This window comes from Thermobia domestica, chromosome 8 (genome assembly GCF_964235325.1).
Source record: "Thermobia domestica chromosome 8, izTheDome1.hap1.1, whole genome shotgun sequence".
NCBI classification, from domain to species: Eukaryota; Metazoa; Arthropoda; class Insecta; order Zygentoma; family Lepismatidae; genus Thermobia; species Thermobia domestica.
In genome coordinates this window covers 140159892-140187683 of record NC_137461.1, presented here as the reverse complement: position 1 = coordinate 140187683, position 27792 = coordinate 140159892, and the positions used below count along the sequence as shown (strand labels likewise).

Below are 27792 nucleotides of genomic sequence, written 5' to 3'. Positions count from 1 at the left end.
GTATATTTCAACCACTTCTGGTTTCGGTAGAGTGTTGCGGGTTGTGATATATTCTCTTGAGACGCTATATCCATTGCAAAAAACCGCTTCTCGCTATCTGTTACCGTTTTCCTTCTGTGACGATAAACATTGAAACCGGAAATGGCTAATTTGGACCACTTCCAGTTTGAATAGAATATTAATGGAGGTTGGAACCTACGAGGGACAGTCAAAAAGATCCCGAAATTTTGTTGTAGTTCTTTGTTATCACAATATAAGTACATATTTACTTAATAGCCTTCAGAGCAGACACATTTGCTCTACCGCTCCTTTCATGGCTGAAAACACTGATGAAACTCCTCTTTTGGTATCTTTCGAAACTTAGCCGTCGCGTTGGTTTTGGTTTCTTCTAGAGTGGCTAAACTGATACCTTTGAGGCCCGTTTCTAGATTTGGGAAGAGCCAAACACGCGATCGTGCTAAACTATTTTTAAGGTATCAAAGTCTCTGAAGCAGATTTCTTCAGTCTGTACATGAACTTAATGTTTGCGCGTTGCTCAAACTGCGACATTGCACCAACTGATCACCAAACACTCCGTTCAGCTACATTACTCGTATACTGCTTGTTATGACTTGTTCACATTTTCCAAATTCGTAATTAGGCAACCTAAGGACCGTACTGTACAAGATCCATTCTGATTGCATCATAAATGCCAAAACTACAACATATTGGAAACTTTTTGACTGTCGTATTCTTGGCACGCTGAATCGATTGCAGAAAATGCATCTCGATATCTCTTACCATTTTTGCTCTGGTATCTGTCAAAAGACGGTCGAACAGACAAAAGCCGTTCTATAAGACTTCCGACACTTATGAAGTCTAAACAACAGAAATAAAAACGCTTTTTTACAACCCTTCCTACAGTTCAAGGCTAAATACGAAACACCGTACTGCGTTCAAATTTTAATGCTCTTAGAACAGAAATCGAACCATCGATTACGTTCACCAATGGCACATGCGACATACACTAGACAGTGGGGAGGGCCAAATTTTGTGTCGTGTTTAGGGTAGAAGAGCAGTGTTCGTAGGTTGAGGATATTTTCCCTAAACTAGGGAAATTTCGTAGGTAAATTTAGCAAAAAGGAAATTTTTCGATAGAATATGAAAATCCACGGAAATTCTCTTTTTGACTTATTGACTAATATAAATGCATAAATCTTTCTTTGTTCTTCAGAAATAAACCAATACAATAGCAATAGTCCGTGTGTGTGTATTCAAAGTAGCATAGTTCGCACCCATTGTTGGCCATATATATATAATATATGTAAAGAAATGAAAAGTGAAGGAAAAAGTAAATTCAATAGAAGAAAAAACAAATAAATACAAGAAATGTGGTTGCCACTTCCATTAATGTACCTAAATTAATCGTACCGCTTAATTTCTCTCATAGGAATTGGACACTCAACCAAATAGGAAAAATATGATAAGGAAAGGGAAATTTTCTTAAGGTAACCTACGAACACTGTAGAAGAGAAGTTGTTAGCAATTGCTGGAGCGTTATGTATTGCTGAATTCTCGATTGACTGTAGTGGATACTTCTAACTAGTGGTGGTTTACTTTAGATAACTACAATAAAATTTTAGTGGATTCTGTTAAATAAATTAAATATAAGTATTCTTATTTTCTCCGCTCAATATATAGCGGCCAAATCAAGAAATCGTATCAATCACACAAAAATTTAACATTATTTCTGTGGAACACGTTTGCAGAATTTGGTAATGATCATGAGAATCATCTTATTTCAAATTCGCGGATGAGTCGACTTGTATTTCCTTATAGATGTTAGATTTTTACGTTTTAATATAACCATTCACATTATGCCAGTTTCTTTTGTGTATTTAGTTTTAATATTGGAGCGTGCAAAACATTGGATTCCATGGTTATAACATAGCCTATTTCGCCAGGTTTCCTTTGCGTGTTATATATATATGTATATATATTCATTTTCATTGTGGAATGTCAAACTAATTTAATTTTATGCTCCAATATCAACATGTAATGATTTTCTCAGTATAAAACAATAAACTGAAAATTGAAAATTTTCTTGCGAAAGCAGGAAATTGGTTAAAGCAAATATACATACATTTAGTTGTTGTCTTTTCTTGATTAGTACAAGGGTTAGTTGGTTCTCTATTGCAAAGTAATTATTACGCAAGAGAGGGGAAACAACAATGCGTTGTGTATTAATTGTGTCTTTTTACCTTTAACACAAAAAAGGGAAAAGCAATTTTCTGAGATTGGATTCTTTTGACAAGGTGCAGTTAACAATGTTAGCAGAATAGAGTAAACATAAAGCTGAAGAAACCCTTGTTATTCTGATGAAACTCTTATTTGGTGACAAACTTCATTTTATTTGAGGCAATACAGCAAACAACATTCATGGTTTGTGATTACAGACATTTCTTGGTTTCTTATTTCGTTTTTGTTGCTGTTATGTTTTCTGATACTTTTGCCGTCTTGTAGTAAAGTCAAAAACTCCTTCCTGTGGAGGCGCCCTCTAAGAAGAGAATGTAAAATGGGAAAAGGTTATAATTTTCTTGCTGTATTGGAGCGTCTTCGTTGCATTCGTTTGGGAAGTATGAGGCATACATTTCTCAGCAATTTCTTCACTTTTATTGTTCGGAAATGAGCTCTTCGTTCACAACTTGGCGATGCCTGTAATTAGAATAGTTTTGAACCCATAATAACCGACAAGCGAGAGTCAGGACAAAAGTAAAGAAGACGGTATTGGAACGGGAAGGAGGGGGAAAGGAATTAACTCCTTCCCCTCCCTCCGTTTTTCTTGCTAATGAAGCTTACCAATTTGGGTTACCATAGTGTTTTAATACAATTCGAGAAGGGGGGAAGATTGTGGGTTCTTCATTTTAATCGTACAAGTGTCATTACTTCGAGTTTTCTCCCTCCGAATGAGACTTTATATATCCACAATATCAAACCACCATTACCGGCTCCTGAGGGTAATTAAAACTGAACTTAATTGAAAGAGGAAATATAACTGAGGCCCAATAACGCTGGAGAATGGTTTTAAATTTGTAATTAAATCGTTAGATCTTTTTCGCAAGGAAAGAGAGTTTGAGATTATTCTGAGATGTTAATATATTGCCATCTCACCCACCGTTGTTGGCGTTGCGAAGAAAGAACGCAAGCAAGTTTATAAAAGAAAAATGAAAGAAAGAAAAAAGACCTTCTTTCTCCTATGGTAGGAAAGTAAAGTAGTGATAAGGCTGCTGCTAGTGGCTTATTTTTTGTTTCACGTCAGAAATGGATCTCCACAGTTTCCCTTTTTCATCTTTTCTTCTTGCCAGCCGTTCTTCAGCTGGTTCCATTTTGTATGTGTGCGAGTACTTTTCAATCTTGCTGTAATTGAGCATCGAGCGATGCACAATGGTAGATAAAGAGGCTGTAGGTTTCACCGACTGGAAACAAGAACACACATAATAGTAATAGAAAGGATATACCTGTAGAACTGTCCTTGTGTTAAATATACATAAGTTAGATGTGTCTGTGTTTCTAGATATATCTGTTCGTTATTGTTTGATTTAGCGAGTTCTGAATTCCAGTTTTTTAATACTATATTTTTATTTACTATTTCTAAAAAAGTGTAAAAATGCAAATGTGAGAGTAACAAGGATGTTAAAGAAATAAGAAAGAGGGATGAGAGATTGCAGTGTCTGGTGGAAGGCAGTAGAGCTCTTAGAATTGACTGGAATTAACAAGGCGTAGTAAACTACCGAGCGAGCGTAGACAGTGATGAACAGGAGCGTCGTTTGGACGACAAGGGGCAATTGCCCTCCCTGAGTTTCAGACATACATATATATTTTAAACAATTGCATATTAATATAGTAAAAACATGAAACCCTTATAACGGTGAACCATCTTCACCCAAAGGAAAATTAGAAATGACGCTGCTAGTAATTAAGCATTCTTGCTTCCCACCCAGTAGAGGTACCGGGTTCGAATCCTGAGATCGGCCATCGTGACAGTGTTTTTCCTCATTTCCATTAGGTGAATACCGGAATTGTACTTCTAAATGCGGAGATTATGCGTAGACGAATTCCTCTACTTCATTTTCCATTGGTTGTTGTTTGACTTTTTGTTAATTGTTAATTATTATTGGCCACTCAAGTTGTATTGGATTGACTCATTAACCAACGTTAAGAGCCAATGGATATATTTCTTGTTTGAAGGTTGAATTAGTCAGACAGTGGATCACTGATATGTTCCCCCGCATTATTCATAATCTATTCCCAATGTTCAGGCAGTTATTGGGTGCCTTTAAGAGATAAAAGGTACGAGCCACCGCACTAAACTTTCTCGCTCTAATTCCGTAAACTACACTGAGAAAAAAATGTATGTGGTGTACATAAAATCATATGTTACATTTGTAAATCCTGTAGTTTTTGGACAACGTACAGCAGACGTATAACTGAAAACGCATGTTTTATAATACTTTCTATATAAGTGTTCCATCTGTACGTATTTTCCGTATAAAACAATATAGGCGGTCAGGATTTCACACACAAATGGACGTATATAATATATAGCTGACGAAGGTAACATACATATATGTATGTAATATAAGGAAGACTGTTAGATATTAGACATCCTGCAACGGCATGATGTAACACCTAAGGGCAGTGCCTATGTAGCATACGGATAACGTATGCTCCGTACTGATTTCTGTAATAAGCAAGAGGATTCCGTATGTTTGTACAGTCCGCAGCAAAAAGCCTGCAACATGAACATGTAAGTTTATTGTGAAACTACGCCTAACAGTTCAAGGAATCAACATAATGTCTAAGTGGCACGAATCACATAGTAGAAACCTCGGCGTCCTCCACTGCACACTCACTTTGGAGCAAAAGACTTCGTCGTTTCACAATAAACTTACATGCTCATGTTGCAGGGTTTTTGCTGCAGTCTGTACAATAGGGTGGTTCGAAAAAACTTTTTTCTATTTCCGGAACGCTATAGTTGCCATTGATATAGACAAGAAAAAAAACCAAAATTAAAATGTTTTATTTATATATCTTCCGGTCCCGCATCGCCGTTGAAATTTGAAAAATCCGGTGAAAACAATAAATTTTCAATATTTTTCTAAAAGAACTAAAGAGTACAGGACGAGGACCCTACATGGCCTAAAAGTTTCTTCAAGTATGTAAAAACAAAATTAAAATAAATAAACTATATTTATATAGTATGTTCTGATTGCGCATCGCTGTCAAAAATTTGCAAAATTTGCGAATTTAGCAAAATTGAGAGTTTAACGTTTTTTTTTTGTTTTTTTTTTTAATTTTCTTAAAACAAGTAAGATATGGATGCTACACACAACGAGGGTGTGGCTGCACTTAAGAGTTCCACTACCCATCCTCTTGATTAGGGTGTATTATTTACTATTGTATTAACAAGTTTATAATTTTACATACTTCGTCCCCTACAAATTTCTATTTTCCCCTTTATTTTTGTCCATTACTAATGATTTTATACTCTGATTTATGCGGGGGCAGCGGGAGCTCAGTCATAAAGCGTTCACTTCTGATGCATGGGGTTCTTGGTTTGATCCCAGCTCACACCAACTGAACTTTTTGGTGGACAAACACCGTGTGCGTGGGTTTTTTCGGGATTCCCATTTCCTCCCACTTTCTTCATTCCATCATTTTATTCATTCATCATCGCCGTCTACTTTAACATAGCCGGCATAAGCGTGGGACGTAAACTTAAAGATTTCATTTTTATTTTTTTCCTGATTTATGCGAAAATGTAGGCATGGATGATCTTGACAATAGTATAGCTCTGATGAAGCCGTCTCTAGCACTGTGTCCACACACTCTACCAGTTATTGAATTTGAACCTATCAATTATGTGATTCCTGAAGTAGGCAGGCAGATATTCAGCAAAGACCAACTGTATTTACTAGACATATCAAAAGTCATCCAGTTAGAGCACTGCTCTGAAGTCTTTTCAGTTCATAACTCTGGCCATTTGTCACATTCAAGATGACTCACTACAGCTAATAGAGTTCTGCAGCTATACATTAGTGTGGAAATTCCTTCAGATAATGATGCAAATTGTCACCTTTACCTTAAAGTTACATATGCCTATGTGGTTCACCATTAAGTTGAGCAACAATTTGACCGAAAGTCCACAACATGTTTACGAGATCATTTAGAAAATATGTTATTTTGCCAGAAGAGCTGAAATAAGTTGTGGACCCCGTTATAGAACGGAATGCTTACTTTGCTCATCCCGAAAATTTGCTTTTGGCGATGGTCATTGATGACATAAACCACATTCAAGAGCTTAAGTACAGACGACTTTTGAAGGCAAGGAAAGCAGCTTTTGAAAGTGATCCTATTAGACATTTTTGCCAGCAAACATGAACTTTGTAGCTAAAGGTTACACCGATTAATACAATGAGATACTTGTAATCTTACTTCTCCTCCTTTGTTAAAACCATTGACTAATGACGAAATAAGGTAGTTTATAAGCAGGCACTAAGCTAGTTATGAATTTCAGTAAGTTTCCATGTCATACTCATGCTGTCGGAACATACTTTGACGGAAGCTTCCGGTATAGTGTGTGGACACAGTGCTTTAAGACAGCTTCATCAGAGTTACACTATTGTCAAGATCATCCATGCCTACATTTTCGCATAAATCAGAAAAAATGAAAAATGGAATCCTTTAAGTTTTACATCCCACACTTTTGTCGGCTAGGGAAAGGAGACGGTGATGATGAGAAAGAATGAAATGGTGAAATGAAGAAAGTGTCAGAATCCCAAGTAAACCCACAAAGACGGTGCTTGTCCACCACAAAATTCACTTGGCGCGAGCTGGGATCGGACCAAGAATCCCATGTACAAGAGGTTAACGCTCTACCACTGTGGCCCCGCTGCCCCCATATAAACCAGAGTTTAAAGTCATTGTAATGGACAAAAATAAAGGGGGAAAATAGAAATTTGTAGGGGACGAATTATGTAAAATTATAAACTTGTTAATACAATAGTAAATAATACACCCTAATCAAGAAGTTGGGTAGTGGAACTCCAAGTGCAGCCAACCCCTTGTTGAGAGTAGCGTCCTTATCGTACTTGTTTTAAGAAAATTTAAAAAAGTAAAATAAATTAAATAAAAAATAAAATGAACTCTCAAATTTTGCTAAATTCAAAAATTTTGCAAATTTTTGACAGCGATGCGCAACCAGAAGATACTATATAAATATAGTTTATTTATTTTAAATTTGTTTTTACATACTTGAAGAAACCTTTAGGCTATATAGGGTCATCATCCTATAATCTTTAGTTCTTTTAGAAAAATATTGAAAATTTATTGTTTTTACCGGATTTTTCAAATTTCAAAGGCGATGCGGGACCGGAAGATATATAAATAAAAAAATTTCTTTTTGGGTTTTTTCTTGTCTATACCAATGGCAACCTTTGCGTACTATAGCGTTCCGGAAATAGAAAAATGATTTTTTTCGAACCACCCTACTGTACAATATACCGCTTTCCGGAGAACGGATTTTTCTCAGTGTATATCATGTAGTGCTGCAGCTATTAATGAAGCATTTTCTTGTGAAATACGAACAAAATAACAAGCCATTTTCGGAGAATTTCACCGAAAGAAAAGTCATCCCCGAAAGTAAACTTATCCTTGTAGATTTTTCCATATAGTCCAGGCATTTTGTACCTAAAATACCTTGAAGTTAGAAAAAATTCCCAGAAAGCTGAATTTTTCAGAATAATTTCGTCTGTTAATGTACTTTGACATATCAAAAGTCCCCTACTCTCCGACGCGTGCTTTCTTTCAAAATGGCGGTCAAGGATGGCGGCCATGAAATTTGAACTTGACTTTGGGCGACAATAACTTTCTTTATGACATTTTGGATACGTATCAAGTATGTATGCAAACAAAAAAGACTGAAATTAAATTTTTATGATACTTATCTTGTCAAACTTCAATTTTGAAAGGTTTAAATTTGTTACATTTGTAAAAAAAAGTCAAACCAAATATAACTTTTTAATGTTCGGGGCAATTATATTAGAAGACAAATTAGAATAGAGGAAAATTGTTTGAATAGAAGTTGCAGATCATATTTGAGCTTTAAAATGAGGTATTTACTTTGCCTTTACGTAACTTAATGTAGATTATATATAAGATTTATTATATACCTTATTCTATACGGTACCTTATGTATACATTATTAAGAAACGAGAAAGTTTTCTACGTCTTCAATTTCGTTCTCAGATTTATAAACAATTTCTGTATTTTCACACTCAATCACGAAACAGTTTTTACACATTTGAGAACATTGCAGACCAGCAGAACGACATTCACATTTAGTTGATCAGTTGTTGTTTGCAATAATCTTGCCAGTACATTTGATCAAAGTAAGAAGTTCAGGTGGTGCAGCTTCTAGATTAGTTGGAATGGGAGGTAGTTGTCCTCGTTTTACCCTCGAGTCCATCCCGAGTCGAGTGGATCAAGACGGTTTCCTAGCTGCAGATTTGCTGTGGAAATACCATTAAATTTGCTGAAGATGGCTGGGGATCAACTCTCTTCAGTTGTTCAGTCACATAGTCTACGTTTCGGAATCTTAATCTGAGCTTTCAAAGTATTTGTCGTATGAATTAGCATCTTTTCCGCCAGCTCTCTTCAATGAATTTTCAATGAGAAAAATACAAAAGTCAAAGTTGTTCGACGTAATTGAAGATACTGTGCCCTGTGTAGACTGTCCTTCTAACACGAAGTTTGTCATTGATGGTGGATTTTTACTTCATCGTGTGGTTTGGCCTTCAACAACATCAGCAGCTGCTATTACGTACGCAACCATTGTGAGAGATACGTCGAATATGTGCAAAAGCACCTCTTCATTAGCAGCAATTATTGTTTTTGATGGATATGATACCACAAGCACAAAAACATTAGAAAGAGAACGTTGGTCATTGAAAAACACATCGGCTTCCATTGCTTATATACCAGAATTGAATTAACCTTGAAACAGGATGAATTTCTAAGAAACTCCAAAAACAAGAACAGATTTATTGCTACATTGACAGACTATATGATCAAGACAGGAATTGAAGTAAAACAAGCAGAAGGTGATGTCAATCTCTTAATAGTGTCAGCTGCGTATGACATTTTCCGTAAATACCAGAAAGTTGTTACTGTTCTAGGCATAGACGTAGATTTACTTGTTATCCTGCTAGGCAGGACATAATCGCAGTGGCGGCCGGTGGATTGTGGTTTCGGGTGTTGCAGTACGAACGATAAGAGACAGAAGATATAAAGTTAACTCATTGACTAATCAGCATAACTTTAGATGCAAATGCTATGTGACATGTTAAATTAAATAAAATTCTGTTTTTAAAAAATAAAAAATGCAGAACATTTTATCCGATTAATCACCTTAATTAATTAGTAAGTTCATTCTCCTCTCTTTGATTGGAGCAAATCTGTCTAATACATGCTGATTGAACTCTGGTATTCTTAGTGTCAGGTCTTTTTCGATGGAAAGCATAACCAGTGGTGATAACCTTTCTTGGGACATTCAATTCCTTGAAAGTGTCAATTCTTTCTCGTCTGGGAAAAAACTTTTCGTCTTTTGCTGACGCCATAGGTACTGTTAATATTAATTTCAAAGCTTTGTAGATTTACTAAATATTTTTCTAGATTATTGCGAACGATTCATACTAGCAAACTCAGTCCTTGACAGTGATCCGAATTCTTCTTCAGCGTTGACTGAAGAGAGTTCGTAGCAGAGATTAGTGTTATAAAAAAATGTACATTGAACACACTTTATTCACAGTTTATCCAGGAAAATTTAAAATAAATTGAGGGAATGTATCTGGTGCAAACAACACTACTGCATAAGATATCCTGTAAATTTAAACTGGATTTTTTTTCAAACACTCCTGAATTGCCCTTTGCTTGTTTTGTCTAAGCCTTAATTGCAAATTTTTCCTCAGTTGTAAGCTGGTCAGTGTTTTTTGTAAGTTATTTACAGAAGTCATGGTATACAATTCATTCAGAATTTGTAGGTTATTTACAGAATTAAAACACACACAATAAAATTAAACCTAATAATTAAAAACCAAACCAGCTGATACAAAATAGGTACTGGTATATGAATTCCGAATGTCACATATTCATACATCAACACACACACATGTGCGTAAAAGAAAAAACTACATTCCAAATCATCCGTCTTGCTCGTTACGCAATGCACGATGAACACAATATACTTCCACATGAGGCGAAACAATGCTTATCAATGTGATATGTTCTGGAAAGGAAACCTCGAAACCCGCCAGATGAAGGATCAGCATGTAACAGAAGCCAAAAAAACTCAAAGAACATCAAACCAAACCGCACTGCCAGTTCTAGACCCAGAAATGTTAACTGGGAGGAGTCCAAAGTATTTGAGGGAGGTCCGATACGTCTACATAATATGGAACCTGTCTTATACTACACCCGAAAAGACGATAAGTAATTCTTACTTACTGTCACCTATATTTTTTTTAGAAAAAATGATAGAACGATTATTTTTATAAGAAAAGAAGAGTACCCTACATGATGAGGCGTAAAATAAAATATTTAGCATACATCAATCGTTTCTGTGTAAAAAAAAAAGTATAGTTTATTAAGAAAGTCTACAAATGTTAGTAAAGTTTCGAAATTTTTGGAAGGTCCGGACCCGGTGAACCCCTCGTGGCTACGCCCCTGAACATTGCTAACTAGTCCCGAATTCAATGTGGCGTTCCCCATCATACAGTTTTATATGGAAATTATCAAGAGTATAAAATATACTTATTTTATAAAAGAAATATGTTTATACTAAAATACTATCCACAGGGGGGAGGAGAGCGATTCTACATACAGACTTATTAATATTTGATTCACAAATTACTGTAGAAGAAGCCTTCATTCGCAATATAAGCTAAGAATTAACTTGTAAATGCGGGTCTACTTTCATTTGTTTTCTCCTCTACTAGATATTTTATTTCTTATTTTGTAATTTTGCAATCACTTTTTTTAATTGTCATTATATTGATTTGCTTCAGTATGGTCCCGTAATTTAAAAATATGAATGCGTAAAAACAAATTTCATATGTTAATTGTTAGTGAAAGAAAATTCAGAAATCTTATTTAGCGTAAAAAACCTTCTCGTTCATTGGAAACCGTGCTGTGTTGCAGAAGCACTGCAACGACCAGTCACTTTAACATCTGAGATAGGGAAAAGGAGACTTAACATTTGCTCCAATTGCCGCGCTGAAGGAATCTGGTCGTTGCATGCTCGCTGCAACACAATGTAAATTAGAGACTCTGTGACAGATTATTTTTCGCTTTTTAAAACGGACTAACGGAACGGACAGTTACAGAAGTAAAAAATATGTTATTTAAAGTGTATATATGCAAGTATTAAAAAGTATTTTTTTCTGTTGTTTACTATTATTGATAATAATTTGTTTTTCTTGAAATACTTTGGTTGTTGCGCAACGCTGCAACACTAATATTAGCCGCCACTGGATAATCGTGAACTCCAGTTCTCTTCTTTATGCCAAGCTCCAGCTCCAGACCAAAAAAATATTTTGACATTTCAGCGATTCACAATAACCTTGGGACACTAAGGACGGCATTCTTTTCCTCACGCCATGGCAGACTGTGATGAAACGTCAGCTCTGTACAAGAAAGGAAAGAAAAGTCAATTTAAACTACTTCAGAAGAACTCTGAACTTTTGGAGTCGGTAAAAGCGTTCAATCCAACACACAGTCTGAAACCATAATCAAAATTGGGGAACAGTTTCTCGTAAGTGTACATGGAGGAAACTCCTTTGACGGCCTAATCAAACTTCGTCGTGTTCTCTAGAAGTTGCACCACCTGAACTTCTTGCTTTGATCAGATGTACTTACAAGATTACTCCAAACAAAAACTGTTCAACTAATGACGTGAATGTTGTTCTGCTGTTCTGCAATGTTCTCAAATGTGTAAAAACTGTCTGGGGATTGAATGTGAAAATACAGAAATTGTTTATGAATCTCAGAACGAAATTGAAGGTGTAGAAAACTTTTTCGTTTCTTAGTAATATATATACACACTGATTACCAGTTGAATAGAGGCACCTACTAAATACCATGTAGCACCATCTTTCGCTCTGATAATAATGTCTACCCTCCGTGGCATGGACTCCACGAGACATATGAAGTGTTGTGGCATCTCAATTAATATCTGGTGGGCCGCGGTGGCTCAGTGGTAGAGCGTTCATCTCTGGTGCATAGGGTCCCGGGTTCAATCCCCGCTCCCAGTGTGCGTGAGTTTACTCGGGGTTCTCCCGTTTCCTCCTACTTTCTTCATCCCACCATTTCATTCATTTCTCATTATCACCGTTTCCTTTAGCCTAGCCGGCATAATCGTGGGACGTAAAACTCAAACATTTCATTTCATTTTTCAATTAATACCTACTGCAAAGTTTCCCACAGAACCCACAAGTTGGTCGGAAGAGGGTCGACATCCCGAAAGCGTCGGCCCATGACATCCTAGATATGTTCGATGGGATTGAGATCCGGTGACTGTGTTGGCCAGAGAAATGTTGCCAGATCAGAGTAGTGCTCATCAAACCAGTCTGCTGTTATCCTAGAACGGTGGGCAGGCACATTGTCATGCTGAAAGATGAGGTCACCATCCGGATGTTGCAGCCGATCAAGTGACAAGACATGGTCATCCAGAAGATCGCGGTAGCATTCACCTGTGAGAGACCGCGTCACACGTGTTAGGGGACCCATTTCACTCCACGTAAACATGCCCCAGATGAGAATACCACCACCCGTCCTGCACAGTTCGCTGCTGGCACGATGGATCCTTACCTCGTGCGGTTTGCGACACACCCGTACCCGTCCATCGGTATGTAGCAATGTAAAACATGACTCATCAGCCCAGGTAACCTTTTCCCACATTTGCACGGTCCACTGGCTGTGTTCTTTTGCCCATGTTAGACATTGTTTCCTGTGTTGTGAGGTTAGAAGGGGTACTCGCGTGGGACGATGGATTCTGTACCCCGTGGCGAGTAGGTAGTTGTGGATTTGTGTTGATGCTAACACGGCGTTTTCCTTCATTGAACTTCTCCGCGATTTTACGTACTGTGGCCTATCTATCGGCTGTTACGATGCGGGCCAGTCCGCGCCTACCTCTGTCGTTGACACACCTCTGATCGCAGCAGTTTGCCCGTGCGGGTGCAGTTTCACCGGAAACCAGGTACTCACGATATACGCTTGACACAGTTGTCTTTCAAAATCTGAGTGTTGCAGCCTCTTCCGAAATCGAGCCACCCAGTCGTCTGGCCCCTACAATTTGACCACGGTCAAGTAATGCACTCAGATCCTTCGTCTTGCCCATAACACACTGCACTGATACGGATACCGAGAGAGGAAGCACACGGCACGATTACAAGCGCAATGCGTTTTTCACATGCATTGGTAGATCGTCTGCAGGGCGGTTACTGCAACTGTTCTGCTGTCTCTAATTCGACTGGTGATAAGTGCACATAAGGTACACTCATGTCCAAAACTATTGTCGCATGTCTATAAATATGTTGTTGCAGGAATATAATTTGATAACGAAATCGCACGGTATCCCTTATAATGATAGTATGTGAATAATACACAAAGAGATGTATGTGGAAAATTTCAAGTCAAAAGAGCAGTAAATAAGAACAATAAAAGAAAAAGAAAACTTTCTTGTCCATTTAGCAATATTTTGTTTTACTCATTCTAATTTTCGTATGTGTAGTTCTTTTCCTACGAAATTTACCACAAATATACATTTCCCGATATACACATAGTTTCAGTATTAACGGTACCCTGCAAAATCATTATCAAATTATATTCTTACAAGAAGACAATTATAGATATGCGACAATCATTTTGGACATGAGTGTACATAATAATGTATATAATAAATCTTATATAGAATCTCCATTAAGTTACGTAAAGGCAAAGTAAATACCTCATTTTAAAGCTCATAAAATTATCTCCAACTTTTATTCAAACAACTTTCCCTGTCTTCTAATATAATTGCTTCCAAACATAAAAAAGTGATATTTTGTTTGACTTTTTTTTTATACATATAACAAATTTAAACATATCAAAATTGAAGTTTGACAAGATAAGTATCATAAAAATTTAATTTCAGTCTTTTTTGTGTGCATACATACTTGATACGTATCCAAAATGTCATAAAGAAGAAAGTTATTGTCGCCCAAAGGCGTCAAGTTGAAATTTCATGGCCGCCATCTTTGTCAGCCATTTTGAAAGAAAGCACGCGTCGGAGAGTAGGGGACTTTTGATATGTTCCAGATAAGTACATCAACAAAGGAAATCATTCTGAAAAATTCAGCTTTATATGAATTTTTTCTCAACTTTTTCCTAAAGTGCCTGGACTAATAGGAAATAACTTAGCCCATGCCGTATGTTATGGTTATTAATGAAATATTTGTTTATAAAGTAATAAACATCGTATGAGTGCTATTTTACAAAATTGTAAAAATAAAAAAATAAAAAGAGTAAACTATCCCTTGTGGATATTCTCTTAGAAGTGATTTATGCAGCATTATAAAATTAATAATGCAATAGCAATATTTATTTGTGAAATACGACCAAAATCGCCTGAGCCGCTTTTGAGAAAGTAGTCTGAAAAGAAACTCATTCCCAAGAGTGAACTACCTTTTGTGATTTTTTCGTAAGGAATAATTTAACAATATTATAGAGTTATTAATTATATATTTATTTATGAAATATGAACAAAATAGCTTGAATCGTTCTTGAGAAAATTGTCCGAAAATCTCACTTCCAAGAATTAACTACGCTTCGTAGAATTTTAAGGACAAATGAGTTATGCCGTATTGTCAGGATATTAATGAAATATTTATTTATGAAATATGACGAAAATCCCGTCAGTCGTTTTTGAGAAAATCGTCCGAAAAACTTTCACCCAAGAATAAACTACACTTCGTAGACTTTTCCAGGCCAAATGAGTTATGCAGTATTGTCAACTTAACTAAATTTTTGTTTGTGAAATATGAACAGATCGCTCAAGTACCTAGGTAGTTTTCGAGAAAATTGTCCGAAAAAAAATATCCCCAAGAATAAACCCCTTGTAGATTTGTTCAGGACAAATGAGTTGTGCCATATTGTTAGGTTATTAGTGAAATATTTATTTATGAAGTATGAAGAAAATCTCCTGAATCGGTTTGAAGAAAATCGTTGGAAAGAAAACACCCCAAAGAACAAACTACCGCTTCTCGATTTTTCTCAGAGAAATTACTTGTACAACATAATGGGTTTGTTTTTGGAAAATTGATTTATGAAATATAAACAAAATCGTTAGAGCTATTTTTGAGAAAATCACAATTTTTGATTTTCACCGTTAAGTAAACTATCCTTATTTTTAGCTGTAGAAAGAAAATTTCCCCCTGGAGGGTAACATAAAAACCTTAAGTTTAACATTTTGTTGACGTACGTTGAACTCTATGGCCTCTACGTGAGTGTACTAGAACGAACAGACAAACAGATGTCGAAAAATCACTTTCTCGATATATATGGGCTATGAAATGTGTAAATCCGTTCAAATCTCGAAAACTTTTTTTCACGACCACCACACTGCGTATCTACATTTTTTCCTCGATAGTAAAAGAAAATCATCCCCAAGAATAAACATCCCTCGTCGGTTTGTTTAGGACAAATGAGTTATGCCATATTGTCAGGTTATTAATGAAATATTCATTTATAAGGTATGAACAAAATAATAAGTTGTTTTTAAGAAAATCGTCCGAAAAAAAACTGACCCTGAAAAAATGTCTCATCTCGAATTCGAGTCGAGACAGAAACTGTCGAGGCGAGACAGAAACATATTTTCGAGTCGAGATAACATTTTTCCGAGACGAGTCGAGACAGGCTTAAATCTCGACTCGACTCGTAAACATCCATACCGGTAGCAACATGTGAAAGAAAAGGCTGACGTTGGCGACAGAATTGAAGCGTCTTCAAACACAATTTTTGAACTTTTCCCATACGTTGAAGGTGTCGCACAATAGTTGCTTGTGCACAGCCTATCTCCGTGGCTAATTCTCGGGTGTTTTGACATAGCTCAGGGTGGATCAAGTCATTCAAATAGTCCTCATCAAAATGGGATGGGGGACCCGAACGTGGCGCATCATTCAGGTCAAAATTTCCATTTCGGAACCTGTCAAACCATTTCTAAATTGTCCTTTCAGCAATAACTTTCTTTCCGTACGCTGCACAGATTTGTCTGTATGCCTCTGCAGCACTAGAAACTTCGTTGAACTCGTACAGAACATGTCGGAGATGAATCTTTTCAGCTTGACACTCCATACTTCAAACCCTGAAAAACAAAAATTGATTAACCTCAGGAAAACCACAATACTAATAACATAACAACAATTTGATATATTCCACATCACTGCCATCATCACTAACTGACGTCTGGCAGAAAATCCCTGAAAATGAACAGCGCGAATTAATAAATCAACACAATATTTGGATGTTTGTTAATAAACGAATAAGGACCAACCATAAGTGAGACAGGTTATATTGATATTTTTTCCTATGCTGTTATTGATGTGTTCACATGTGAAAGGATAATTTACCTGTTAAACTGTAGTTAAGATCATCGGCGCAAATCTGTCTTCAACATTGGGGGGGACGGGTAAGACCGTTCCCATATTATATATATATATATATATATAAGCGATGTTCCAAATATTTATGAAGTTGAAAAACTGTTGTGGAGGATCAGGGGGCAGAATTGTCTTCAGTGGCGTATTTAGGGGGTTATCGGACTGGGCTCAAGTTCCCCCCGAAATAAATTATTTGTTTTTCGCATTCCACGCACAACAATAATCCTTCTTACCATTTCTAAGAATGTCATTGACTTCCCATTTTCTTATGTTCTTTGTTCAGAAATAATACTGTATTTGTCAAATTTCATTCCATGTACGAACTGCGTCCTTTTGTTCTTTCTTTCGTCCTTTCTACTTTTCTGTTTCTTTTTCTTGATGTTACTTTCTTTCATTTCGCTTATCATACTTTATCGACCGTTGTCAGTTGTGATTCAAGTCGGCCGTCATCAGTAACACCAAAACTAAGGGGAGTTGATAAGCGAAACTGGTGTTCCACAGCAACTTGCGCATATATGAACATGACAGGATATTGGTTATTCTAACAAAGGAAAAATTATATCGATTAGTTATTTTTAAAAGAAGGAAATGTTTGAATTAAAGAAAATCAAAACGGGGGAATAATTAGCCCGGGAAATTAGGAAGGCCAAGAGGATTGTGTAAATAAAATAAAGTGTTAGGTTCACTCCTAAATTTTTGTATCATATCATATAGGATTAATCGGTCTCCAATTCTTGCCATTATAACTTCAATTTATGCATAAATTAAAATATATTTAATTGTCAAACTGAGGTGGGCAATTGCCCTCTTCCTTCCTTGTGTTGGACATAGCCTCTCGAAACAAAATCCTAGGCATTCGTTGTCTTAAACATTGGGTGGTGGGCAGATTTGAGGCTTATTCTAGAGAAGGGAGATGAAACTCATATTACGGTAGATGAATCTGATTTCTGAGGTGAACCTGTTGTTGAGTATATTATATATTAGGCGATGTAGATGAAGTAGTGGTACATATCAGTATTACATATCACTGCCGTGAACACATTCTGAAATCGGAATACATGCATATTTATAATTGGTATGTTTCTAATTAGGCATCCACAAAGATAAACGTTAAAATTGTTTTATAATAATATAACAATATAAATAATGACTTCCCCAAAACTATGAAGAAAGAATATCAATTATGTATCACGCAACATACTCGTATTTGAGCAAAATAATGATAATCTCAATAACATTAAGGAATCGTTACAGAAAACTGGCGCATGTCGTATACTCTTTAGTTAACAGATGTAACCTTAAGATTATGGGGGAAAATATTCCAGCAATTGAATTCTTTTCTTTGCTTACGAAGCATCCTTTCTCAAAAGAAAAATTGGGACACGCGGAAATACGTAGGAACAAACCATGGTTCGAACTAGCAGAGAAGAGAAAACAGGAAAAATTGCGTTTGCTACAAAATCCGAATGAAATAACTACACAAAATTTCATAGACATCAGGCGGGAAACTTCCAAAACCTTTAGAACAAAGAAACGCGATCTTTTGAAAGCTAAAATTAAGGAATTTGAAGATAATAGTAAAAATAGAAACATTCGGGACATGTATAAGGGGATCAGCAAATTTAAGAAAGGCTATCAACCTCGTGCTTATGTTAAAGAAAGCTGATTTAACAGTTCTCACTGATACAAATAGCATTTTAAATAGATGGAAAGATTTCTTTGATGATTTGCTTAACACGCAGCCAAAAACTAATGTGCGGGGAAAAAGGGATATACACACCGCAGAACCGTATATTCCAGAACCCAAACGAATACAAGTAGAAACCGCTATAAAGAAATTAAAGAAACACAAATCTCCGAGTGTAAACGAAATTTCGGCTGAGTTAATTTTACCTGGAGGCGAAAAATTGTGGAACAAGATACACAAACTCATCCTCCTTATCTACAACAAGGAATAATTGCCACAAGAGCGGAAAGAATCAATCATTGTTCCAATCCACAAGAAAGGCAGCAAAACTGACTGTAATAATTATCGAGGCAACTCTCTTCTGTCAACATCCTATAAAATCCTTTCAAACATTCTATTAGCAAGATTGACCCCATACGCAGATGAAATTATTGGAGATTATCAGTGCGGATTGAGACGAAATCAATCAACTATCGACCAAATATTTACCATTCGCCAAATACTCGAAAAGAAGTGGGAATACAGTAGCCCGGTACATCAACTATTTATTGATTTTAGAAAGACTGACGACTCGGTTAAGAGAGAAATATTGTACAACGTTCTTACAGAATTTGGAATACCGAAGAAGCTAATTAGATTAATTAAGGCATGTTTAAATTAATCCCCAAGTAAAGTCCGGGTAGGAAAAGTTTTGGCCACGAGCTTTCACATCGAGAATGGCCTGAAACAAGGAGATGCGTTGTTGTCATTATTATTCAACTTTGCCCTTGAATACGCTATAAGAAAAATCAAAGATAGCAACCAGGGCCTAGAGTTGAACTGAGTTCACCAGGCTATGCGTACACTGATGATGTAAATTTAATAGGGGATGATATGAGAACAATAAAAAGAAATGCAGAGAAAACTAAATACATGGAAGTGCGTCGGCACCGTAACATGGCAAATTATGAATGCGTTAAAATATTAAATAATACTTTTGATAAAGTGGATACTTTCAAAAATCTACTATCAATATTAATAGAGGAAAATCATATTCACGAAGAAATTAAATATCGACTAAAGCAGGAAATTCGTGTTATTATTCAGTTCAAAATCTCTTGTCGCGAATTCTGTCGTGGAATTTGAAGCTTAAAATATATAAAACGATAATCATGCCTGTTGTTCTGTATGGTTTCGAGACATGGTAGCTTACTCTGAGGGAAGAACATAGACTGAAAGTATTTGAGAACAAAGTCCTCAGACGAATATTCGGATCCAAGAGGAACGGGAATGGGGAATGGCGAAAACTTCATAACGAGGAACTACATAAATTACCCAACATTGTTAGGGTCATCAAGTCTAGGAGGCTTAGGTGGGCAGGACATATAGCCAGGACGGAAGAAAGTATGAACGCTTTGAAAGTGTTAGCGGTAAGACCAATCGGAAAACGACTATTAGGAAGACGTAGGCGCAGATGAGAAGACAATATTAAGATGGATCTCGCAAAAATAGGAATGCAAAGTAGAAACTGGATCCAGTTGGGTAAGGATAGAAGTCAATGAAGAGCTTTTTTGAACGCGGCATTGAACCTCCGGATTCCATAGGCCATAGAGTTGGCTTACGAAGTACGAGTAGAGGCCTAGGCTGATACTACAAATAGATGAAATACGCATTTACTGAAAAGATGGTTTCTACTGACATTGGGTAGTCTATATACTCTTCGTGTTCTAGGGCCTAGGGGAGAGGAGGAGATAAGATTTCACATCAGGTCACGTCACACACCTTCATTTTCATTAAAAATGGAAAAAACAAGAGAAACCAATTTCATCTCACTTTCCTTTGTGGCAGTCGGACACAAATCATCACACTTATCTGCAAAAAGCACTTTTCAAAAAGGATTATTGGGAAAGCCTCCAGTTCCAATGTTGGGGGACATATGTCCCCATTTTTCCGGAATTTGTGCCCGTATCTACAGCTGAGACAACTTTTCAGCATGAGGAGAGGGACATGTCCTACTCTGGCATTTATTGCAGTTTGTGCCCAAGTAGCGGAAGTGGAATTAATACAAATTGGTGAGTAAACGCACTACAACACGAAGTTCAGTTTGAACTACTACAGAATACGATTCTTTTTAAAAGAAATGGAAAAGCCAAGGGAAATCAATTTCATCTCACATTCCTTTGTAGCACTCGGACACAAAGCATCACACTTATCCCAAAAAACACTTTTTAAGTCAGATTATTGGGGGGACAGACCCCCCAGGTCCAAGATTGGGGGGACATGTCCCCCTCGTCCCCCCTGGGATTTGCGCCAGTGGTTAAGATGCAATGTCAGTGGCAAATGCATATGCATATAGGTAGATCGTCAAAAGACATGCAGGTCGCCAAAGACTTTTAGTCTGGGATAGATCTCTGAATCAAATAATTTGGACTTCCTCCTCTAGATAATGCGGGACTCCTCTATAGATTAATAATTACTAAATCAACACCTTTCGATAATGCCACCCACATAAAAAATGTACTCAGAGGGTATACAGAGTTATAGTTGAAAAGCGCTTGGGAAAGAGATCTTTGTGTAGAAGATGTCAAAAAAATAATAACAAAGTTGAATCTTAATAAGAGGGGAGGTACAATAAATCTCATTAGAGGACCTTGAAGAGGAAGGATCAGCTGACGAAATTTTGTTTCTGCGGACATAAAGTTAATTATGAGACATAATGTCCTTAGGCTAAGACAAGGGGGAAGGGCGAGATCATTTGGAGGGTAAATTAAATTTATCTTATTTTATACACACATCTCAATAAACAACTGGGGTTTCAGAAGGCCTTCTAGGCACCCGTTAGATTCGGTCCTGGTAGAGACTGGACTGCTATATCTGAGTGACCCGGATACTGAACTCAAGACCACACGTTCACGGCCTAAGTAGTCTATTCCGCATTTGCTTTTCTCTCTCCCCCTTCATATAATAGAACTCTCAATCGTAAGTACACGAATCCTCAGGATACATTTACGAGCAACCAAAGACAAACACAGTTGTAACTGTTTCTTTCACCAATCAATGGCAGCGATAAAGTCGCTACAGACTCCAAGTCCACTGAAGGGCAACAAAAGTAGGCACCTAAAGGACTATTTGCTGTAAATACCACGTCAATGAAAAATTCCAATTTTCACCTCTGCACTAGGTCACAGTCTTAAAAAATAACAAAAAGTTACATATGTATTAATCCTGACAGTTGTCGTAATTTTTCTTGAATTATATCAGCCGTATAGTGGAATGAAATCTTGGAAATATGAATGAATCTATTTTCAAGGATAAAGAGTTTTAAATACAGAATGTACAGTTGCCAGCAAATAAGTACTATAAATAAAATAAACTAGTTTATGCCATTTGCGCTCTTGTCGATTCCTTCAAGATCAGTTCCCGGTGGGAGCACTCGGTCGAAAAAGTGTTAAAAGCTTTTTTTTCGGCCAGCCATCCTGAATGAGGTTTTCCTGGGTTTAACTCATTCACACCAGGCAAATGCCGGGGTTGTACCTAACATGTAGATCCCATGCCGTTTATTTCCTTCCCCAATCATTTCTTCCTTCCTTTCCCCGGATAATGTGCTCGCCGAGGGACGTCATCCTTCATACATGACAGGCTAAACGGTCTTAGATGCCAAAAGGCCAGCAATCTAAATCCTAAAATCCTTCAAGATCAGTTATTTTCCTCCACACTACAATAATGACATTGAAGTATAAACATGGCCCGATATGGGCTTCAGAACTTTGTGTTCAGTACGTTTCGATTAATTAATTAATTAATTAATTGGTTGGTTGGTATATCACGTACTTTTTCAGCATCGAAATTATATGAAATGCAGATCTAAACCACATTCCAGCTGGAAATCGAGTCCAGATCACGTGCGGCAAAGGCTCGTGCTTCAGCCACTGAATTGCAAAGTCGGAGGCATAACCCACTACTCAGTAGGGTCTGGCTCCTTAATTCATATTCTCAATCTTTATAATGCAGTGGCTATAGTAGTTGTCAGAAATGCTTTTTAAATTTTAAATTACTCTTCATATAGCATTTTAAAATTGTATTGTTTGACTTTGATTTATTTATAGATAACAGCACTTCTTATTTTTATAAACATTTAGATTTGACTTGCTGAGAAGAAGGAGTACCATTATTCTTTTCTTTTCCTCAGTGGTACATGAAGGCAGTGTGGTTTTTAACCTAACTCTTTGAAGCATAGGCACTGATATAGTTAAGTTAGCACTGACTCTTAGGAAACTTTTCTGTAAACACTTCAAATATAGACTGTTTTCTACTGTGATTGTAAATGAAACGCTTCTTAAACATTAATTTACGGTTTATGTTCTCACGACACACGCACGTGCATGGCTAAGCACTAACTGATACTTATGGTATATATATATATATATATATATATATATATATATATATATATATATATATATATATATATATATATATATATATATATATATATATAAAAAACGCTATGTGACCATATATTGCAATGTGGCCAGCCTTTATAAAAATAGTTACTGTACACCAGGGGCACACACATTGGGTCTATCGGATCTGGACCCCCAAATGTTTGTATTAAAAAAGAAAAAGTGGTGTTTTGTCGACACCAGGAACGCATTCCCCTGGGATCCACCTGGTCCAGACTTTCGATTTGCCACTTCACCCCTAACAAAGATTTCTAGATGTGCACTTGCTATACTCATTAGAACGCTTCATAAACTTTTCCAGGGACATACTTTTGAGGGTTCATCCGGACCGGACTTCCGACTTCGGACCTCACGTCCCTATTAAAAATTCGTGGGCGCGCGCCTGCTGTACCCATTAAAACTTTTCCTTTAGTAAACTTTTTATAAACACCCTCTGTATTTCTTTCTTAGTTATAAAATACAGTTCATTAAGCTAGCTTTCTTATTAAATACTGTTCATTAAGCTATAAAAATTAAGGAGTTTACAAATCAGGGTTGAAATGAATTTTAACTAAATTTACTTGCCGTGTGTTAGAGGTTAGTCTTATTTTACTCCTATCTGTATCTTATTATTACCATTCTTCCAGCAGTACAGCATCTTTCCACAACGGTCCAAGGACAAGGATAAAAAGTTGGAAGTGATTCTAACACAATCTCATCTTATAGCAGCATTGGAAGATACAAGACCTTCATTATCAGCTGAGGAACAAATTAAATATCAAAGGATGTAAGTACAAATGAAACTGATTCTTTATCATTTGTGTTCATTCTTATGTGTTTTCCGTTTTCAGCTTCTCATATTCTTTTTTCTTCCTTTCTGTGAGGGACTATAGAAGTTAAGTTTTTGTAATGGGGAAAAATTCTAGTTCAAAATTTTATCGGATTTGCAAATTTAATATCTCCTATATCTTGAAAAATGGATTTGTGTGTTTATTCTTGTGTACAGAGGCCTTCAGGGCCACACCATTCAGCGTTATTATAACTTAATGATTTTCTTAGCTGAAAACAGGATATAAGAAAATATTTCAACTTTCACATTTTGCATCATTTCCCCATTTCTAGGACAGCATCTTCTCCAAGTTTTAAAATTTTGTTTTTGTTTAATTGTTATTTTTTTTTAATGACGTGAATTTCAATTTGTAATGAATTTGAAATTTTATTTCCCTCCTTACAAACCTCCAGATAGGCTTCCGAACCTATTTGCACCGGAATCATTAATCACCAACAATATTAATGAGATAGAAAGTTGTAGGAAATCGGCCGGGCCCCCCGACATTTGCCTAATCGTGTTGAGAAAACCGCTGGAAAAACCTGAGCTAGGTGACTGGCCATAGCTTTAGACTTGTAACCTCCCTGTTGCGAAATAAGAACGCTAATTACTTGCTTATGCCCTTTCAGCTAAGTAGACATATGATAAATTTCTCTTCCACCTCCTCCTCCTCCTATTATTATTATTATTATTATTATTATTATTATTATTATTATTATTATTATTATTATTAAATTGTTCCTTTCTCTACTCCTTCCGACTAGAACTTTCTAAATTTTGTGCAAGTAAAAGTGAAAACTTTGTATAAGATATGTATATCAAAAAGTCTTCATATACTTTCATGCTGAGATATCTAATGCCTCAATAAAAGATCACCTTTTCTCCATATGTTGACCATATTGAATTTGTAATCCATTCCTTCCGCTAGAAAGAAGATTATATACTCACGGAATTAATTGTGTTATCCCATGATGAGCACCTTCATGAGATGGTAACATTGTTGTTGCAAAGTTTGGCAACAGTGTCGCATGTTTTGGGGTTCTGACATAACTAATGCTTGCAACGAAGGATATCCATATTTCATTTGGGTTTATTCGTGAATGGATTAAAATGATATGATATTTACTGTATTGGTATTTGTAAGTTCACTTATGAAATGGCAAACCCCGGTTTGAAAGAATGATTAATAATAATAATAAAACTGGGATAGAAGTTTTACCAAAAGCATAAAATTGAAATTGGCGTTAGCTTGCTTGCGAGCCCTTCTGCGAGGGAAGGATTTGTAATTCACAAAACCATGGTCGAATCCAGGTCGTATTACTTTCGTTTATTTTTATTTCTGCAATCCAATTGGTTATTATTATTAATTATTTTGTTTACTTGTTTGTATACAGTATGTTGTTGTTCCTAGTGCCATAAATAAGAAAAATGGGCGTAAGCAGCATCGTTTGACGTTATTTTTCGGCAATTCAAGATTATTATACCAAAAATGCAAGATATTATAAGAATTATTGATTGTGACAATGATGATTTGAAACGTAACGATCGTGGATCTCTATAATCCGCCTCATTTAGTGGTAATCTCTGTCATGAAACTTTAACTTACAATGTGTGTCTTTCCTGTGTCTTCTTGCTAAAAGTTATTTTGTTAATTGTACAAAAATGTCAAAATTTTATTTAACATATATTATTGTTTCTTTATTATTATTATTTTCAGATACGAACGTTTCGTGCAATCAAGAGGAGGACATTTTAATAATCCCGATGATCGTACAGGACAAAGAGCAACATTGGCGTGATAATTACTGTAATTATCGTAATGACATCTAATCAAACTTCATTGTTCTAATAATCATTGGTGCAAATCCCGGAGAGTTGAGGGGGACATGTTCGCCCAATCTTGGAACTGGGGGAACTGTCACCTCAATAATCCGATTTGAAATTAGTTTTTTTTTTTTTTTTTTTTTTTTTTGAGGGGAGGAGAAATGTGATGATTTGTGTCCGACTGCCACAAAGGAAAGTGAGATGAAATTGATGTCCCTTGCTGTACAATATACAAGTTCACTTCATAAATCAAATTCATCTACCGTAATATGAGTTAACCCTCCTCTTAGAATAAGCCTCAAATCTGCCCGCATCCCAATGCCCTCCACAGCATTGTTTTTGAACTTCATAAATATTTTGAACATCGCTTAAAAAGAATATGGGAACGGTATTACTCTTCCCCCAACGTTGAAGACAGATTTGCGGCGATGCTAATAATTGTGATCAAATATGTTCGAAAATACTGATTTAAAAAGAAATCTCAGAGTATATTTCCGGCTCTAAGTAACCTTGAAATATAATGTATATAATCGCCAGTGAGCACGGTTGTTCAGTGGTGCAAGGAGTACGTGGTTCGATCCGCGTCTACGTAAGTTTTTAGTGATAACATCGTGTCATTGGTTCTTTTATGAGATTCTTCCGTTTCCTCTCATTCAACCAATTATTTCATAATTATTCACTTCCATTAATCAACCGTCTCCTTTAGCCTAAAAGCCATACTTGTGGGACGTTGATTGATTGATTGAGTCTTAATGGAGGCATCAACTTGTGGGACGTAAAACTATCATTTGTATTCATTTTTCATTTTACACATTGATAAACGACACCGGAAGAGTTTCATTAGTTACGTTTGTAGGCAGACAATGAAATGCTAGTTTTAAAGCCAGTCAAGATACCCCTGCGTGAACATAAGACTCAGAAATACTGAATGTTGTTAAGCCACTTTTTTAAGAATAGAACCCACTGCAAGGAAACAAGTGTGGTAGTTGAGGGGAAAAAAATAATAGAAATTTTCGGTCGTCGTCGTGATTTTTGGCAAAAAGACGTTTTTTTTTTCATCTATACTTTGAGATGATATGTTATTTTCATTTCCACACGGTATGCAAAAATGCATCAGTAGTCCTTCATTGTTAATAATACACTTAGTTTTACATTTCTGTGATTAGATGCATAGAGAACATTCAGAAATAATGTTTTCTTTCGCCACGATAAGCTTAAGAAAGAAATAGATCCAGCTATAAGTAAGGTTAAGTACACAAGACTTGAAAGAGAGGAGTTATTCAATTTTTGCTGCTATATATTCGATAGAAAAAAAATGAAATTAAATCTTTCAGTTTTACGTTCCATTGTTATCTTGGGTAGGCTACAGGAGACGGTGATGATGAGAAATGAATGAAGAAAGTGAAATGAAACGGAAGAACCGAGAAAAACCCACGCACACGGTGTTCGTCCACCACCAAGCCCATTTAGCGCGAGCTGGGAAAGAACCACGGAACTCATGCACCAGAGGTGAACGCAGGAAGTAAAGAGGAAAATATTAAACATCATTTACTACTTCTGTGTACGACTTCCAAGACTATAATGCATGTTTGTACTGTATGTTTATAAATTGGAATTTATATACTTGTGAAATAAAAGATTTTGCCTTATGGTGTAGGTAAGGATAATGAGACTCAAAATATGTAGTAAATCCATGTTAAGTGAAGCTTTAATCTGAATGTATTTAAGGGTGTGTGTGTGCTACTCCTATGGGATTGTTGTTATTATTACATAAAAGAAATTATATTTTCTTTACCTTGTGTATATTGTAAAGAATGTAATAAAATGTTAAAGAATTATAATATCTGTATATGTATTGCATTACCGAAATATTTGTTTTTATGAATTACTTCTGGCAAGGAAACATGATAAGTGTATGCAGTGGTATGTTTTATATTTGGTTGTATTTGGAGTGTAGCTTCCCTTTTGAGCACCGAGGCTGTATGAGAGAAGGACTTGCAGTTTTTAAAATGGAACTTAAACAACTGTAATACGTTCAGATTTCAAAATTCTTCTGCCAGAAATAGAATCCTGGATTCTCTAAATCAAACACTTAGTTACTTAGTTAAATTTTGTGCGTTATATCATGTGTGAAACCATTTTTAGTACTATATCTACCATTTTGAGTACATATATAAGGCGAATATCAACAGAAGGGCCGATATTAAAAAAATAATAGGAGAACAAAATTTATTGTGATTGATATACAAATACATACCTTGGCTATTTTTCAACGTTCTCACCATCAAATATTTCTGGGAG

The 27792-nt window shown here is 36.2% G+C and overlaps 1 protein-coding gene across 3 annotated transcripts in view; it reads left to right on the top strand.

The window, feature by feature from the left end:
- Positions 1-27332, top strand: part of Pex1 (peroxisomal biogenesis factor 1) — a 171058-nt gene extending 143726 nt beyond the window's left edge. For 2 of the 3 annotated variants that reach the window (XM_081769054.1, XM_081769052.1), the window contains exons 19-20: positions 23486-23625; positions 25385-27332. In XM_081769054.1, the coding sequence (XP_081625180.1) occupies positions 23486-23625; positions 25385-25466 (222 nt within the window). In that variant the 3' untranslated portion in view covers positions 25467-27332. The remainder of the gene's footprint in view (positions 1-23485; positions 23626-25384) is intronic. The other variant, XM_081769055.1, reaches the window with a different exon arrangement.
- The last annotated feature ends 460 nt before the right edge of the window (positions 27333-27792 follow it).